General features: G+C 43.1%; 1 protein-coding gene across 1 annotated transcript in view; it reads right to left on the bottom strand.

Annotated features, from left to right (window-relative positions):
• The window catches only part of LOC103261307 (laminin subunit alpha-3), a gene marked incomplete at both ends in the record, with an annotated part of 202142 nt that overhangs the window by 47834 nt on the left and 135547 nt on the right, over positions 1 to 18761 (bottom strand). The window contains 4 exons of the mRNA XM_021712821.1: positions 2714 to 2812; positions 5482 to 5643; positions 12559 to 12699; positions 13389 to 13533. Of these exons, the coding sequence (XP_021568496.1) occupies positions 2714 to 2812; positions 5482 to 5643; positions 12559 to 12699; positions 13389 to 13533 (547 nt within the window). The remainder of the gene's footprint in view (positions 1 to 2713; positions 2813 to 5481; positions 5644 to 12558; positions 12700 to 13388; positions 13534 to 18761) is intronic.

Here is an 18761-nt window from a genome sequence, read left to right as displayed (position 1 = left end):
CTCGCCTGCCCAGGCGGGTCTCGAACGCGTGGGCTCAGGCAATCCACTCACCTCAGTCTCCCAAAGGCGCGGGATTACAGGCTGAGCCACCGAGCCCGGCTTAGAGGGACTCTTATCAGAGCAGAAGGCCAGGTGTGGTGGCTCATGGCAGTAATCCTAGAACTTTGGGAGGCGAGGTTGGAGGATTGCTTGAGCCCAGGAGTTCAAGACCAGTCTGGGCAAGAGAGCTAGACCTCATCTCTAAAAAAAAAAAAAATAAATGACACTGATTGAAATAAATAAAAATTTTTAAAATGAATGATTCAGCCGGGCTCGGTGTTCAAGACCCGCCAGGGCAGGCGAGACCTCATCTCTACAATAAATCAAAAAATTAGCCGGGTATGGTAGCGCGCGCCTGTAATTCCGGCTACTCGGAAGGCTGAGGCAGAAGGATCGTTGGAGCCCAGCAGGTCGAGGCTGTGGTGGCCGGGAGTGGCAACTGCACTCCAGTCTGGGTGACAGAGTGAGACTCCAACTCAAAAAACAAAAAACAAACAAACAAACAAAAAATAAATAAATAAAATGAATGATTCAGTCAGGCATGGTGTTCTGTAGACCCAGCTACTCAAGAAGCTGAGGTAGTAGGATAGCATGAGCCCAGGAGGTCAAGGATGCCAGGAGCCATGATTATGCCACAGCACTACAACCTGGGTGATGAAGTGAGACCTTGACTCAAAAGCAAAATTTAAAAAACCAAAAAAACAGGGCAGAGTGGGATATTCAGTGCCCACCATCAGCAAACCCACTGCAAACACACACACACACACACACACACACACCACAAGCCCCCAGTTTTTCGATTGCAGCACTTTCCAAATGAGGTTTTATTCATTAGGGCTGGAATTTCAGAAAGAAGAGCATTATCTGGAATCATGTAACATTTAAAACGTTAATCTAAGAAACATGCCCCAAAGGCTCTTAATTACAGTGGTTTGGAACAAAGCAGCAGAGTAAATGTTTCATGAGCTGAAATTATTTTCTGTGTTTGAAGGTAAAATTAAGGAGAAATTTTGGTCATTACCTCTCAGTGAATTCTAATAGCTTGCCTAATAAACTCTTTGGCAGTGAACAATAGGTATACTAATGACCTGAACTCCAAGATGCTCTGCAAAAATATGAAACTGAAATACAGCACTGCTGTGACAGTATTTTTATCATCTAGCTATTTTTCCTGAGACTGTAACCCTCAAATCTTTGCTGCTTTATTTTCAAGATATTCTGCAAAGGTTTCTTGGATTTTTTAAAACAACAGTCAATAGATTTGTATACCAGTAAAAATAAAGCACAACACAGCAGTGCCTAATCACAAATATCTACCAAGAATGTAAGGCCCTGGCTCAAGTCTATAATCCCAGCACTTTGGGAAGCCGATGCGAGAGGATTGCCTGAGCCCGTGGGTTTGAGACCAGCCTGGGCAACATGGCGAGACCTCATCTCTACAATAAGTCAAAAAATTCGCTGGGCATGGTAGCATGTGTCTTTAGTTCTGGCTACTTGGGAGGCTGAGGCAAAAAGATCGCCTGAGCCCAGCAGATCGAGGCTGTGGTAGCCGGGAGTGTGCCACTGCACTCGAGTCTGGGTGACAGAGTGAGACTCCAACTCAAAAAAAAAAAAAGAATGTGAGGCCCTCAACTATGAGGACGTGTATGAGACTTGCTGGTCCCTGTTCATAGTGGGTGACATGAGGAACCGCTTCAGGGAGCTGTGATTACATAGCATGAATCACAGCACATGAACCAGAAATAGAGTCAACTTCAGGCGATGACACCACACTCTACATTCAAGGTATTGTGGCCTGTATTGCAGGGAATCCAAAGTAGGATATGACATCACCCCTGCCCTCAAGGAATTTTCTAGACCGTGGCTCTGGATAGTGTGCCAGGCACATAGTATGTGGATGTTGTTACTTCTGTTCTCAAAAAACCAAACTGACACCCTGCTGTCTATATCAAGTTAAATTCCTATCATAGCATCAAACCCTTCCAGGCTCATTTTCAAGGACTTGGCACACATGGATAATACAGCCCCGTTGGACTAGTCACCCCTTGAACATAGTCTTCTGCCCTGTACCAATCGTCTGCCTCAGTTTACCTTACTTAGTCCCTGCCCTTGGAGAGGCATTTCACCTCTTATGCCTATTCTTAAAGGCCTGGCCTTTAAAATGAACCATGAAGTCTTCTGAGTGCCTCTCAGACCATGTAACTCCCATCCCCCTGCCCAGATTCCAGCATTGACAGGATTTCACTTACTTTTCTCACTTACTGGATTGGAGTTACTGGCTATTTCTCCAGTCCTCCAAGAGAAAAAGACTCCTGTTCTTTACAGAGCCCCAGCAATATGGTCTTGCACATGGGAAGGGCTCAAAAACATTTATGAAACAAAATTGAAAGACAGAAACACCAATAAAGTTTGACATGAGGCAGAACTTGTGAGAGCCAAGGGCAAAATGCGAGGAAGTCCTTGAGCAGGGGAGAAGAGAGAAACAATTTGGCCAGAGAAAGTTGGATCTTGAGGAGATGCCACATGCTCCAAACTTGCTTTTTAGTTTCTACAAAATACTGGAAATGACTGAATCCAAACTTTTTGTAGGCCACATGTCAAAGTGTCCTAAATTCAGATCAGCACCAATTGCAACCACCGCTTCCCGCTGCTTGGGTCATTCTGTGATACCTACCGTGAGCTGCACATCCGGCTTCTTTTCTAGAAGAACCATGTCACTGGGTAAGCCAAAGGACTTGGACTGGTAAGTGAGATAGCCGCCATACGAGGAAACCTGAAATGGAGTCAACAGTATCAATACCACAAGCATTAAGAGACTACGTCAGCATTAACCCGCATAAAAGATACATAGAGCTGAACATGGTGGCTCATGCCTATAATCCCAGCATTTTGGGAGGCTGAGGCAGGAGGATTGCTTGAGTCCAAGAGTTCGAGACCTGCCTAGGCAACCTGTTTCTATCAAAAATAAAAAAAATTAGCCAGGCATAGTGGCACACACCTGTTGTCCCAGCTACTTGGGAGGCTGAGGTGGAAGAATCACTTGTGCCCAGGAATTTGTGGTAAGCCATGATTGTGCCACTGCACTCTAGCCTAGGCAACAAAATGAGACTGTGACTCAAGAAAAAAAAATTAAATAAATTAATAAATAATAAACAAATAACAAGCACACAAAGTCTGGGAATACACAATCAGCCTGTTAACAAGGCTTATATCTAGAGAGCAAGATTGAGAATGGCATTTAACTTTCTACTTTATTCTATTTTTTATATTGTTTAAAATGTTTAGAGTGAACATGCTAGAGTTTTTCAGGCAAGAACACGCTTCTATTAAAAAAGAAAAATAATAGTCCTACTGAAACTCAAATAAGATCTTTTTTTCTAGATGACTACCAAACCAAAATTTTTATTTAATCCCCTGCAATTCTAGGAAATCTAGGCCATTGGATTCTTATTTAAGGGAGAGAATTGGGTAATCATATCTCTCTGCCACAAAATGAACCTCTAAAAATAAATTTTCTCCAAAAACAATACCCCTGAAAGCCAATGGCAGATATTTCCCAAGTTAATGTGAATTCTACTGGGTACAGAAGCCAGGACTGACTGCGCCAGTAGGTGCAGGGACCGTCTCCCAATGCCATATACGCAGCGTGATCGTGATGGGGATATAGAAGTGAATGATCATGGTTTTCTCATAGCTGCTTCACATCTAATCCTGATACCTCCTGCCCTTAAGGTAAAAACCAATTGAGAAGGAAGCAGTGACAGAAGGATGGAAATCACAGGCAAGATCACCTCAGATTGGACAGAACAAAATACCTGACAAGAAAATGCCAACAACTTGGAGCAAGGAGAAGCAGCAGCTCTTCTGAGATCCCAAGCAATAGAAGTTTTTCCCTAGAGTCTGCAACCCGAGAAAGCTGCACAGAATTTTCACCTTTGAGCCTGAAGTATTTTGGGTAACATCTTGAATCATCTTATTGAAATTAAGTATTGCCTTGTCGATGGGCTAAGATGGTTTTAAAAATATGCCCACGAATTCTTTATACTCCTGCCTTCGAGAGGTAGAGCTCAATTCCCTCCTCTGAAGTGTGTGCTGTACTTAGTGACTCACTTCTGATGACTAGAATAAGGGAGAAGAGATATTATGTCAGTTCTGAAATTAGGTTGTAAAAAGATTGCAGCTTTGTCTTGAGCTAGTGCTCTTGGCATACTCGTGCTCCGCCCCTTCCCTTCCCTCCCTTTTTTCTTCCCTCCTTCCCTCTCTCTCTCTTTTGTTGCTTTGGGGAAAGCCAGCTGCCATGTCACGAGGACCCTTGGCTAGCCTACGGAGGGTCTCATCTGATGAGGAACTGAGGCCTCCAGCTGACTGACAGCCAGGAACAGAGGCCTGCTAACAATCACGCAAATGAACTTGGAAGCAGATTCTCCAGGCCCAGATGACCACAGCTACTGACATCTTGACTGCCACCTCATAAGAGCCTCTGGGCCATCTCCTCCAGAAATCCTGATTCACAGAAACTGTACAAGATAATACTTGGCGCGTTAAGCTGCATTGGCGTAATGTGTTCCATTGTAATAGATAATCAACACATGGACTCATCATGTAGAAGTGAAGAGGAGCATTAAGTGAGGGAGAAGTGGGGTCTTATCAGAGAAGCAACACTCAGACGTCAAAGCCCACAGGCATCGCCCAGAAGACAGAATTAGAGACCTCAGGTTGACAAGGCCCTAATATTTAGTCATTCCAAATGTGAGAAAAGGGCATCACCTGAGCTAGTCCTGTGAAATCCACCCCCTTCTCTGTAGTTCTTTACTTGATGAGAAGCACATGTCACCTGATGGTGTTTCCACATGAGGCCTGCATTTCTGACCTCATAAAATGGATGGATTTAGCCAGGCTCTGGAATAATAATTTATGCAGCAAAAGAAGAGCGCTGGTTTATAAGCTCCCTGAAGAGTATGTAATTAAATGCACGAGATTTTACTTACAAAAGTAGAACTGCCAGTGAATCCTATGTTTCCTTTAATACACATATGAGTCACTTTTCAGCTTTTGTTTTCCTGACAAAGAGGCTTTCTTCTGCTTTAAAACAAAGAATTCTCAGCACTGGTGTTTAAAACCACACATGTCCCATTTGTAATAGATATTATTTAAATGATTACTTCCCTGAGGGAACATTCTTTGGCATTAGGTAAAAAGCAAGTAAAATGTGCAGGATTTCCTTTGCTGGTAGCTCATGCATGGGGAGCACAAGAGGCACCTGTTACCCCTAACAGTGAGGGGGTCAGGTCTCTTCTTCATTTTTAGTTTGCCTTGCTTCCTAAATGTGAATAACCTGAACTCCTGGATGCTTGTTGCTTCTTCCAGACATTCAGTCAATGATGCTCATGCAGTGGTAGAAGAGGCCCACTGAGATTCAGAAGAATAACAGTATATCATTACCTTGTCCCCCAGATAGGAAGGAGGTGCAACCCAGGATGCACTGCGGACTGTCGCGGGCAGCTCCTGGAGGTCCGCCACCACGCTGTTGCTGCCTGGGTTGAATGAGACGGGGATGTCCACTCTGTCTGCCGTCTCCAGGCGCCAGCCCATCATGTCCACAAACTGGAACACAAAAGCGAAGGATGGAAATGGGTGACTGTGGCTTCCTCGGTGATGGCTGTGCTATGCATAATAGAAAGATCCATGGGGCAGTCACCTTGCTTCAAAGACATCCTGTATGTGTCTGTCTCCTCTTGAGTCTGCCCCTACTCGGATGCCCATGATGGAGCCTCTGCCTGACCCATCACCACCGAGAATTCTCCAAGGGCAGTGGCCATGCATCTGTGGAGTTTATCTTGGTTCTCGACATTTAGTAGGTCATCAATGAGTGTTTGAATAATAAATAAACAAGTGTATGAATAATAACTAGGACTGTGGGCACATTTAATGTCGAGCTCCTTATAGTGAAAAATGTAACGTGGAGTTAAATGACCTGCTATTATTGTTTTTCTCTAAATGAGCATCAAAATTAAATCTTTTCCTGGTCACTAAGGAAGCCAGTTAATTCTGACATCAGAAAAAAGAAAGAATTGAACAGGCATAGATCAGGATTAATGCTTTCTGGTTCCCTGAGGGGGCTGGGTAAGGAGAGGATACTCATAGCAGATTTACAAGTTAATCTTTTTTCCAATTACCTCTTTCCACTCCTTTTAGGAGGCAGGCAGTAAAATATACCAAATAATCTTTCTCTGAATATGTGTTGGATGTAAGACATTATTCACACAAAGAACACAAGCACGAGACTACTGATTCATGGAATAATGAAGATAACAAAAATTTTGGTTTCATGAAGTTAATTTAAAAGGTGGCCAGAGGGCTGGGCTCAGCGGCTCAGCCTGTAATCCCAGCACCTTGGAAGGCTGAGGTGAGTGGATTGTCTGAGCCCACAGGTTCGAGACCAGTGCAGGCAATTTGGTGAGACCTCATCTCTACAATAAATTAAAAAAAAATTAGCCGGGCATGGTAGTACGTGCCTGTAGTTCTGGCTACTTGGAAGGCTGAGGTGAAACGATTACCGGAGCCCAACAGGTGGATGCTGGGGTAGCCATGAGTGTGCCACTGCACTTCATCCAGTCTGGGTGACGGAGTAAGACTCCAACTCAAAAAATAAAATAAAATAAAAGGTGACCAGAGAAAAGATGCCATAAAATAGGTGAGAAGGAAAATAAAAAGAGAAGAAGAAAAATGAGGGGTGTGATATTGTGACATAATAAGATATGTCTGTTTGGCCTCTGCCCCAGTTCCTGGCACAGTATTCCTAAAACCCTTGTAATTTCCCAAATGATAAGGATGTAAGAACATCTTTTTTCATACTATTTGGTCTTAGTCCCCAGTTTCTGAAAGCAGAGCTTCTAAGACCCTTGGAATCTCCAGATGGAATATGATAGTATCTTTTTGTATGCTAATAGATTGACAGGTGGCCAGGCCCTTAGGTTACATTAGAATGGGGGCTGGTTGACAGAAAAAAAATAAGGCAGGATTAGCTGGGCACGATGGCTCATGCCTGTAATCCCAACATTTTGGGAGACCCAGGCAGGAGGGTGGCCTCAGTCCAGGAGTTCGAGACCAAACTAGGCAATATGGTGAGACCACTGGACTCCAGCCCGGGTGGAAGAGTGAGACTCTGCCTTAAAAATAAAAAGCCTTGTACTTTCAGCACCACACCAACCTCTGGGAAGGGGAGAGTGACTGGAGATTGATTTCATTAATCCCAGCACTTTGGGAGGCTAAGGTAGGAAGACTCCTTGAACACGGGAATTTGGGACCAGCCTAGGCAACATAGCAAGACCTCATTTCTACAGCATTTTTTAAAAAAATTAGCTGAGCCTGGTGCTGCATGCCTGTACTCACAGCTACTTGGGAGGCTGAGGCAGGAGGATCACCTGAGCCCAGGAGGTCAAGGCTAGAGTGAGCTGTTACTGTGCTACTGCACTCCAGCCTAAGTGATACAGTGAGACCCTGACTCAAACACACACACACACATACACTCACTAGTGGCTAATAGTTTAATCAATCATGCCTACATAATAGTCTCCACACAAAGCTTAAGTGATGGTTTTGAAGAGCTCCTGGCTTGGCAAGTACATCTGTGTGTGGGGAGGGTGGTGTAACCCCAATTTCCTGTGCTAGGGACCCTTCTGAAACTCTCCCTATGTACTTGTTCTTTTGTGTCCCTTACCATATACCTTTATTGTGAATCAGCAACGGTAAGTCAACAGCTTCCCCAAGTTCTGTGAGCTGTTATACTAAATTACCACACATGAAGAGGGGCTTGTGGGAACCCTCAATTTGTAGCAGGTACTGGTGGCCTAGGACTTGCCATTGGCATCTGAAATGAGGGCATTCTTGTGGGCCCTGAGGGGTCTGATGCCATCTCCAGGCAGATAGTGTCAGAGTTGAATTGTAGGATACCCAGTGAGCATCTGGAGAGACTTGGAGAATTCTTGGTGTGGAAAAAAACCCACACACTTGGTGTAGAGTCCTGTGAGTACAGAAACAGGGCTTGCTTTCAATGAGGAAAACATCAAAATCCATTCATTTAATGAGGATTTATAGAGCATCTGTTATGTCCTGAATCCTGCTCTGGGAGGATGCATCAAGGCACTCACATTCCAGTGGTGGAGGAAGACAGAGAATACATTTTAAAACAAAATGTGAAATACGTCAGGGAGTGAAAAACGCTATTCAGAAAACAAGGGTAAGGTCAGAGAGTGTGACCAGGGTGTTCTATTTTATAGAAAGCAACGAAGGAAAGCTGCTCTGAGCAAGTGACATTTGAGCTGACCTGATGAATTCAGGGAACAAGAATTTAAAAAACGCTACAGGCCAAGGAACAGTAAGGGCAGTGCTTACCATTTCAACAAATCAATATATTTCCCCCACTTTTTAATGGGGCTGTTTGTTTTTTTTCCTTTCGGCACATTTGAGTTCCTTGTAGATCCTGGATGTTCGGCCTTTGTCAGATATATAGTTGGCAAATAATTTTTCCCACTTTCTGGGCTGTCTCCTTGCTCTCTTGAAGGTTTGTTTCTTTTGCTTTGCAGAAACTTTTCAGTTTGATGAGGTCCCTATCTTATCTCTTATGGCATGGACATCTGGGGTTTTAATAAGGAATTGGTTGCCTACTCTGATTTCTGTAAGAGTGTCTTCTGCATTTTCTAAGATTCTTATAGTTTGAGGTTTTATGCTCAGGTCTTTGATTCATTTAGAGTTGATTTTTGTGTATGGTGATAGCTACTTCTCAAAGAAGATATATGGGCAACTAACAGACACATGAAAAGGTGCTTAGCCTTACTAATCATCAGAGAAATGCAAATCAAAACCACACTGAAATACCACCTAACCCCAATAAGAATGGCCATCATAAGTAAAACAAGAAAAAGAGAGAAAAAGCCCAAATAAGCATAATCAGAAATACAAAAGATCAAATCACAACTGACCCTGAAGAAATACAAAAGATTACCAGAGATTACTATGTACACCTGTATGGAAACAAACTTACTAACCTAAATGAAATGGAGGACTTTCTGATATCACACAACCTCCCCAGGTTGAAACAAGAAGACATTGAGACACTAAATAGACCAATAGCGACCCAGGAAATTGACTCTGTCATAAGAAAACTACCTCCAAAAAAAAAATCCCTGAACCGGATGACTTTCCAGCAGAATTCTAGAAAACATACAAGGAGGAGCTGATACCAATCCTATTGAAAGTATTCCAGGCAATTGATAAAGATTGAATTCTCCCCAAATCATTTTATGAAGTTAACACCATACTGATACCCAAACTGATACCCAAAGTAAAGATCCAACAACAAAAAAAAAGAACTACAGGCCAATATCCCTTATTAACATAGATGCAAAAATCCTCAACAAGATTCAAGCAAATCGGATCCAAAAACACATCTAAAAAATCATACACAATGACCAAGTAGTCTTCATTCCTAGGATGCAGGGCAGGTTCAACATTCAAAAGATCATAAATACAATTAAATACATCAATAGATGTAAAAACAAAAACCACATGATTATATCATTAGATGCAGAAAAAGCTTTTGATAAAATCCAGCATCCTTTCTTGGAAAAAAACCCTCAAACACCTAGGTCTGGAAGGAACATACCTCAAAATAGTAAGTGCCATCTATAATAAACAACACAGCTAACATATTGCTAAATGGACAGAAATTGGAAATACTTCCCATGAAAACTGGAACAAGACAAGGCTGCCCACTCTCACCTCTCTTGTTCAACATTGCGTTGGAAGTCCTAGCTTGGGCAATTAGACAAGAGAAGGAAATGCTGATGATATGATCCTGTACCTTGAAAATCCAAGAGAATCTGTCAAAAATCTGCTTGCACTGATAAAGGACTTTGGCAAAGTCTCAGGGCTCAAAATAAACATGCAAAAGACAGTTGCATTCCTATACACCAACAAAAAGCAGGCAGAGACCCAAATTAAAAGCACAATCCCATTCACAATAGTCACAAAAGAAAGAAAGAAAGAAAGAAAGAAAGAATCTCAGCATTTTCCTAACCAGAGAAGTAAAAGATCTTTACAATGAGAACTACAAAACACTGCTCAAAGAAATCCAAGAAGACACAAACAGATGGAAAAATATTCGATGCTCATGAATAGGAAGAATCAACATTGTTAAAATGTCCATTCTATCAAAGGCAATTTACAGATTCAACACAATACCCCTTAAGTTACCAACACCATTCTTCTCAGACCTGGAAATGACAATACAGAAATTCATATGGAAACATAAACGACCATGAATAGCCAAAACAATCCTTAGCAAAAGAAACAAAGCAGGAGGTATCACACTTCCAGACTTCAAACTGGCTACAGTAATTAAAAGATCCTGGTACTGGTACAAGAACAGGCACATAGTCCAATGGAACAGGATAGATATTCCGGAAGCAAAGCCTGAATTCCTCAACCAACTCATCTTTGACAAAGCCTCCAACAACAACCTCTGGGGAGAGGAGAACCTATTCAGTAAATGGTGCTGGGAAAACTGGCTGACCACATACAGAAGATTGAAACAGGATCCCTACCTATCACCATACACAAAAATGAACTCTAAATGAATCAAAGACTAAAGTAAAACCTAGAAATATAAGAATCTTAGAAAAAGCAGGAGACACCCTTATGGAAATTGGAACTGGTAACCAATTCCTATTCAGAACTCTAAAGGTCAATACCTTAAGAAATAAGAGAGACAAGTGGGACCTCATCAAACTAATGAGCTTCTGCAAAGCAAAGGAAACCATCAGGAGAGCAGGGAGACAGCCCACAGAATGGGAAAAAATATTTGCCAAATGTATATCTGACAAAGGCCTAACATCCAGGATCTACAAGGAACTCAAATGCGCTGAAAGGAAAACAAACAAACAAACAAAAACCAGCCACATTAAAAATGGGCAAAACACATGAATAGACACTTCTCAAAAGAAGATATACAGGTAGCCAACAGACACATGAAAAAGTGCTCAGCCTCACTCATCATCAGAGAAATGCAAATCAAAACCACATTGAGATACCACCTAACCCCAGTAAGAATGACCATCATTAATAAAACAACAACAGATGCGGGTGAGGATGCAGAGAAAAAGGAATGTTTCTACACTGCTGGTGGGAATGCAAACTAGTGCAACCTCTCTGGAAGACAGTATGGCGATTTCTGAAAGAACTAGAAATTGACCCTCCCTGTGACCCAGCAATTCCCCTATTGAGAATATACCTGGAGGGATTCAAATCATTCTACAAAAAAGGCACCTCCACACGTATGTTTGTTGCAGCTCTATTCACAATAGCAAAAACATCGAACCAACCATGTTGCCCATCGAAGCTGGATGGGATAAAAAAAATGTACATATACACAATGGAATATTATACAACCATAAAGAAAGACAAACATATGGACTTCGCAGCAACTTGGGCAGATTTGGAGTTGATCATACTCAGTGATCTATCACAGAAACAAAGAACAGAGTACCATACGTTCTCACTCATAAGCGGACCTTGAACAATTATCATAATACTATAAAAAAGGGGTTGGCTGTAGTGGGAAACTGTCAGGGGAATGGGGGTGGGATTGGCAGTTGAGGGAAACTGCTAGGGGAGGGAGGGGCACACCTCATCAACAAATGTACCTGCATAATCAACATTTGTATACCTAACCCTGAAATGTACCCCACATCTTTATAATACAAAAATAAAAAGTGAAAAATAAATAAATAAATAAAACAGATGCTGGTGAAAACGCAGAGAAAAGGAAACACTTCTACACTGCTGGTGAGAATGCAAACTAGTTCAACCTCTATGGAAAACAGTGTGGCGATTTCTAAAAGAACTAGAAATTGACCTTCCATATGACCCAGCAATTCCCCTACTGGGAATGTACCTGGTGGAAGTCAAAGCATTCTACAAGAAAGATACCTGCACATGCAGGTTTATTGCAGCACTATTCACAATAGCAAAAAATGGAACCAACCATGCTGCTCATTGAAACTGGACTGGATAAAAAAAGTGGTACATATACACAATGGAATATTACACAGCCATAAAGAAGGACAAACATATGGACTTTGCGGCAACTTGGATGGACTTAATAATACTATAATACTCAGTGATCTATCACAGAAACAAAGAATAGAGTACCACATGTTCTTACTCATAAGCAGACTCTGAATATTTACTATAGTACTATAAGAAAGGGATTGGCAGTAGTGGGATACTGCTGGGGTGAGGGGAGGGGGAGGGGGAACACAATATCAGTAAGGTTACCTGATCTCAAAGCAGGCAAAGTGGGGACCAAAAGGAGGTCCAAACTTTACCTGTACGATGTCCACTTGTATACCTAATCCTGAATTGTATTCAACAGCTTTAAAATAAAATGTGTTAAAAAAAAAAAACACAAAAAACAAATCAATATGCCAAAGTTTCATGGCATTTCATGCCAATGCATACCTTTGCTCTCCGCTTATGGGAACTGTGACAGTGAGTATTTACTCCAAAGCAGAAGCAGCTGGTGCAGCCCTTGGGATTGGCTGGGTCCAAATGGAACGATCCTTCTCGACACATGTTACATCCTACACCTTCCACATTTTCCTGTCAAAGCAAAAACATGAAGCGAGAGATCTTTCCTCCTAAAGTTTCCCTGACTGTAACAGCTACCTGCATACATTAAATACCAACACAAGCTGTTAGAATATGGATGTCAACAAAATATTAGAAGATATGTGTGTTAAGTTTTCACCCTGCATTAATTGTTTAAACTTTTACTATACACAAATGGAAGGCAGAATCCCTTAATTTCCTGAGATGCACCTGGGCATCTTGAAGGTAGAGAAATAACACCAGACGGATTCATGGTAGGGGAGATGGATTCATCCCACTCATGATCACCTCATTATATCTGCTGGGAACTGGAAGGCCTTCTACAACCTGGAAGAATCCCTTGTAGTGAAGATGATCACCTGGTGTCCATAGTGTGGGAATAGGCTTCAAGGGAACCTATGAGTCTCATTAAACTGTACATAGAAGTTTGTGTGGATTTTTCTAGAGAGGGTCTATACTTGTCATCAGATTCTCAAGGGGGTATGTGGCCTCTCCAAGGGATAAAAGGGGTCTCCCAAATATTTCTACGAAATGAGATGATGTCTATAAAATGTTACACGCATTATGGACATCTGTTATGGGCCAGTCCCATTTCCCACATATTTTCCTATGTTGACTTAGCATGAAGTACTTCCCCCAACTGGTAGCCAGAGTCCCTGGCATTGCACGATGTGTCTTACCTTGCAGAGGCAAGCTCCAGTCCCTGGGTCACATACTCCTGGCTCAGTCCCATCTTTGTTGCAATTGCAGGGAACACACTCAGGGAAGTGGTAAAACCCAGAAGCACATCTGTCACATCGCCGCCCCGTGATTCTGGGCTTGCATCTGTACCCAAAGTAAAGGAAGCAAACATCCATATCAATTTTGTACACATAATTCTAGAATGGTCACTTGTACTGTAGTGTAACAGTTGGTGTACAAAGCAGCTAAATAGGCACAATGCCTATCCACAGGATGCTTATAGTTTAAGGTAGAATGGAGAGAAGCAGATAAAAGACACTGATGGAAAGCAGGTCATTAACCATTGACCACTGACCACTGTGGATGGTTGTGGACATCCATTGTGGATGGATCAGGCTTGGTGTTAGGTGCTGGGGGTGCAAGGATGGACATGGTCCCTGAACTTGGAGGGCTCTAGCAGACAGTCCATGAGTGGAAATGAGGACAAAAAATGGCAGGTGACCCAACCCAGAAGAATCACAGGTTTCCCCGGGGCAGATGGCTCTTGAGCTGAGTCTTGAAAAGCAGAGTTGTGGGTTAGGAGGTGGGGCAGGCATCCCAGACAGAAGGAATAGAGTGGGAGAACACCCAGTGTGTGCAGGAAACAACACAAACATGGTGCTACAAGGGTCAGTGTCCAAGCAGGGAATGCTTGCCTTTGAACCCGAAGAGATGGTGCCAAATCACAACGATGGGGGTGGATGGAGGGAGAAATGAGGTGATGGTGGGTGGGTGGGGGAAGGAATGAGCTGCACACTGTCCGGTGGCCACACAGCGCAGTGGTTGAGACCTGCGTATCTGAGGCAGACTGGCTAGAAGTTCTCAACCACCTCTGACCCTATGAGACATATTGCCTTAGCATGTTCTTTAACTTCTCAAAGCCTTACTTTTCTCCTCTGGGAGGGAGGGAAAACGGTAGCTGCTGCTTCTCCTAGGATTGTTGTGAACACATGAGGATGGGCACCATGCCTGGCATGCGGTGAGATTCAATCAAGGTAGACTATAACACCCAAGTTCGCTATCAAGAAAAGTCGCTAAGGAGGAGAGAGTGTGGTTGGACTTGTGTGAAGGATGGAGATGAGGAGGTGAATTCCTGCAGCGGCAGCAGCAGGTTGTCGAATTGGGAGAGAGATGACAGAGCTGACCTAGGGCAAGAGTATTCGAGATGGAGGAGACAGATGGGCCTCCAAACTGTTTTGGGGCAATTGGGACTTGAATTGCGCAGGATGAGGAGAGAGAAAAGAGGAGAAGGCAGGGAGGACCCCCAGTCTTCCAGCTGGGGTGATGGAGGGCATCCTGAGGCCCTTCATGAGGCTGAGAATAAAGGGGGTGAGAAGACAGTAAGGCCAGTCTGGTGGGGACAGTCAGCAGCTGTCACCGGCAAGTGCCTGAGCTCCGAGGAGAGCCCACAGAAAGCTCTGAGTCATCCATCCCCATCCAGCTGCAGGTCCATGCAGCTGAAGCACAGGGCAGATAAGAAAGCATAAGAGGCTGAGCAGAGGGTTGAGAAGAGCTGTGGGGCTGCAGCCAAGTCTGGAGAGCCCAGTACTGGATGGGTGAGGAGAGAAGGAGGAAGTGGTATGAGCCTTGAGAGCTCAGGCACTGTGCTCCCCAGCTGGGATCTGTTTCGGTAGGTCTAAGGAAAGCACAGTCAAGTTCAGTCAGCGATAGACCACACATACCAAGGTGGTCTCCTAAGATTATAATACCATATTTTTACTGTACCTTGCTTACACTTAGATATACCAATACCGTTGTGTTACAATTGCTAGCAGTATTCACAGTATAGTAGCTTGCTGTACAGGAGCAATAGACCATGCCACATAGCCGATGTGTGCAGTAGACTACATCACCCAGGTTCATGTGAGTACACCCTTTGATGTTCACACAATGACAAAATTGCCAAAAGACACATTTCTCAGATAGTATCCCTGTCATCAAGTCATGTGTGGCTGTATTGGAGACGTGCTTTTTATTGGCATACAGAAAATGTTTTACAATTCAATTACTACCAAGCATAAGTTTTTGCCTATCTTCTAGTACCTATTAGAATATCTTACTCCCTGGCCATCTTACAAACAACAAATACAACTTTATATTCCATTAAGTTTGCCTTTGGCAAATATCTACTTATAACCAGATTAATGATTTTGTGCAGGATTAAGAACACAAACTTGGGTTGGGAGTGGTAGCTCACACCTAAAATCCCAGCACTTTGGGAGGCCAAAGCAGGGAGATAGCTTGATCCCAGGAGTTCAAGACCAGCTAGGCAACACTTGTCTCAACACTTGTCAGCAAGAACTTGTCTCTACAAAAAATAAAAAAATTAGCAGGGTATGGTGTCACATGCCTGTAGTCCCAGTTACTCAGAAAGCCAAGGTGTAAGGATCACCTGAGCCCATGAGGTTGAGGCTGCAGTGAGTCATGATCGTGCCACTGCACTCCAGCCTGGGTGACAGAGTAAGACACTGACTCAAACAAAACAAAACAAAACCACTCACAAACTTGGAACTAGGCAAACTACGTTTGAATCCCAACTCTACTGCCTATGGGACTTTGAGCAAATTAATTTCTTTATAACTGTTTCCTCATTGGTAAAAGTTGGGGTAATAATATCTACTTCATAGGATTGCTGTGAAGATTAAGTAAGATGAAACACACAAAAGCTTTAGAACAGTGTCTTGCATGCATGTAAGTATTTGCTACTATTATCCTTGCTGTGACATTGGCTAAGGAGAGCTGGTGGGTACCTCTTACTCCACTCAGCACACCTAAAAGGCCTAAATCAGCTTTACCTGCAAGACACACTGACAAGACAAATGTCCGTACAGTCCTTCCAGCCCCATCCTTCTCATCTCTCCTTACCTGATACCTGCAGATATTATTTTGTAAGGAGGAAAGTATCCTTGAAACCACACCAAAGAAGAGTAGGTAAAGAGAGTAAATGTTCTACTTGAAGTGGATGGTTCCAGTGCAGTGGGTTGTAACCTTTAGGAAGGGATCAGAGACCCTTCTGGGGAGCTCGATACACTGTGAACCATCTTCTCAGAAAAGTGCTCACCCCCCCACACACACTTTCATACACACAATTTTTCATCCACTATCACAGGGTCCCTGGGTCCTAGGTTAATAACAACTGCTTTCTATCAAACTGAAAAGCGTCTGCAAAGCCAAAGAAACCATCAAGAGAGTGGGGAGACAGCCCACAGACTTGGAAAAAATATTTGTCAACTGTATATCTGACAATGACCTAACATCCAGGATTTACAAGAAACTTAAATGTGCCAAAAGGAAAAAATCAAACAGTCCCATTACAATGTGGGCAAAAGATATGAATAGATGCTTCTCAAAAGAAGATATATGAGCAGCCAGCAGATGCATGAAAAAAACGCTCAGCCTTACTAGTCATCAAAGAAATGCAAATTAAAACCACACTGAGGTACCACCTAACTCCAGTCAGGACAGCCATCGTCAATAACTCAAAAAACAACAGGTGATGGAGAGGATGCAGAGAAAAGGAAACACTTTTACACTGTTGGTGGGAGTATAAACTAGTACAACCTCTGTGGAAAACAGTTTGGCAATTCCTAAAAGATCTAAAAACCGACCTTCCATATGACCCCATGATCTCCTTTCTGGGAATATACTCAGAGAAACTCAAATCACTCTATGAAAAAGATACCTGTACATGCATGTTTATTGCAGCATTATTCACAATAGCAAAAACGTGGAACCAACTGTGCTGCCCATCGAAAGAGGACTGGATAAAAAAAATGTGGTACATATACACGATGGAATATTATGCAGCCATAAAGAAGGACAAAATTATGAACTTCACAGCAACTTGGATGGACTTAGAGTCTATAAAACTATCACAGAAACAAAGAACTAAGTACCACATGTTCTCACTCATAAGTGGACCTTGAACAACTATCGTAATACTATAAGAAAAGGATTGACAGTAGTGGGAAACTGCTGGGGGGGGCACACCTCATCATCAAGGGCACCTGCATAATGAGCATTTGTATACCTAACCCTGAATTGTACCCCACATCTTTAAAATTAAAAAAAAAACAAAAAACACTTGTTTTCTTCCTGTGAATTTCAAACTCAATACCATCAGACAGTTCAGCAAAAACATACAAAGCCTGTTCCCAGAGGATTCCTTATTTCTAGACAGGCAGTGAGTGTAGGGCACAAGAACCCTGGTGGTCTAGAGATGAGAAATAAGTATCTCTCAAAATGAATACCATCAGAGAGAAGTCTTAGAACAGAAGAGAGTCTTTGGAGATGACCCGACATAGGCTGAGAGGACACTACTTCTCTTCTCCTGGCATTGATGGAAAGGACACTGTGCACAGAGGTCTGGGTTTGTCGTCATGAAGTGCCAATCTGGCAGTTCAGCATCCTGAGGTCTAAGCGTTCCTTTTAGCAAACATGCTGGCTTCTTGCCAAGGGTGCATTCATTGGATGTTACGGACAAGTGAGCAACTCATACACTGAATGCCATTAATGGGCACAGTTCAGAGTGTCCCCCAAGCAAGTGACCTGGACCTGGAAGGTGAGTTCACACCTGTTTTTATATTTCCACTTCACTGGAAAAGAAGGAAATGAGAAATGGGAGTGTTTGCAACAAGGGCAGCTATGGCAGCTGCCTGTCCAGACAAGGGGGAAGGGAAGCAAATTCTTGACTTTATTTCAGCATCTGAGATGACAGGGTAGAGAGTGGCTGAGAGGATGTGGCCAAGTCAGTAGTACGGGCCCAAGTGCTGAGCCTCACACAGCACATAAGCAGCAGCTGACAGCACAAGAGTGGATGAGAAAAATCAAACACTGAGCAGAGTAATGGGGGCAGAGGCCTGTGAACAGGACCCTGGGCAGTGCCCCCGTGGCTGGTAGGCCACGGTTAACCCAAACATGGAGAATATAGTATCTATATTCCTGAGTCATGCAACGCTTAGATCATGGAGCTTATGAATCCCGCAAAAGCAAGCAACCAAAAAAGTTTTGGTGGTGCCATGACAACAGGGAAGAAAAGGGAAGTTTCCTCTTCATTGTCTGGCTGAACATCTTTTAAAATGACCTCAAGTCAGCCTGACTTGGCACATTTTTGTCTGTTACCCAAGGAGCTGCTCTCACTGCAAAGGCAAGAAGATTCCATCAGCTGCTGCTGCCTGGAGGTGCAGCATGGCAGCGCTGGGGAAGCAGGTCAAAGGAAGTCATCTCCATGGCAACGGGCTGGTGGCCAAGCATTATATAACAGCATCTGCCCGTGTGTGGGTGTATGATGTGTCACACAGAAAACCAGGCCCTGATGTGCTAGGAAAGCTCTA

Source organism: Carlito syrichta, unplaced genomic scaffold (genome assembly GCF_000164805.1).
Source record: "Carlito syrichta isolate Samal-C Ts95f unplaced genomic scaffold, Tarsius_syrichta-2.0.1 Scaffold303658, whole genome shotgun sequence".
Lineage (NCBI taxonomy): Eukaryota > Metazoa > Chordata > Mammalia > Primates > Tarsiidae > Carlito > Carlito syrichta.
The sequence above is the reverse complement of the archived record's forward strand: the minus strand, read 5'-3'. Positions and strand labels throughout refer to the sequence as shown.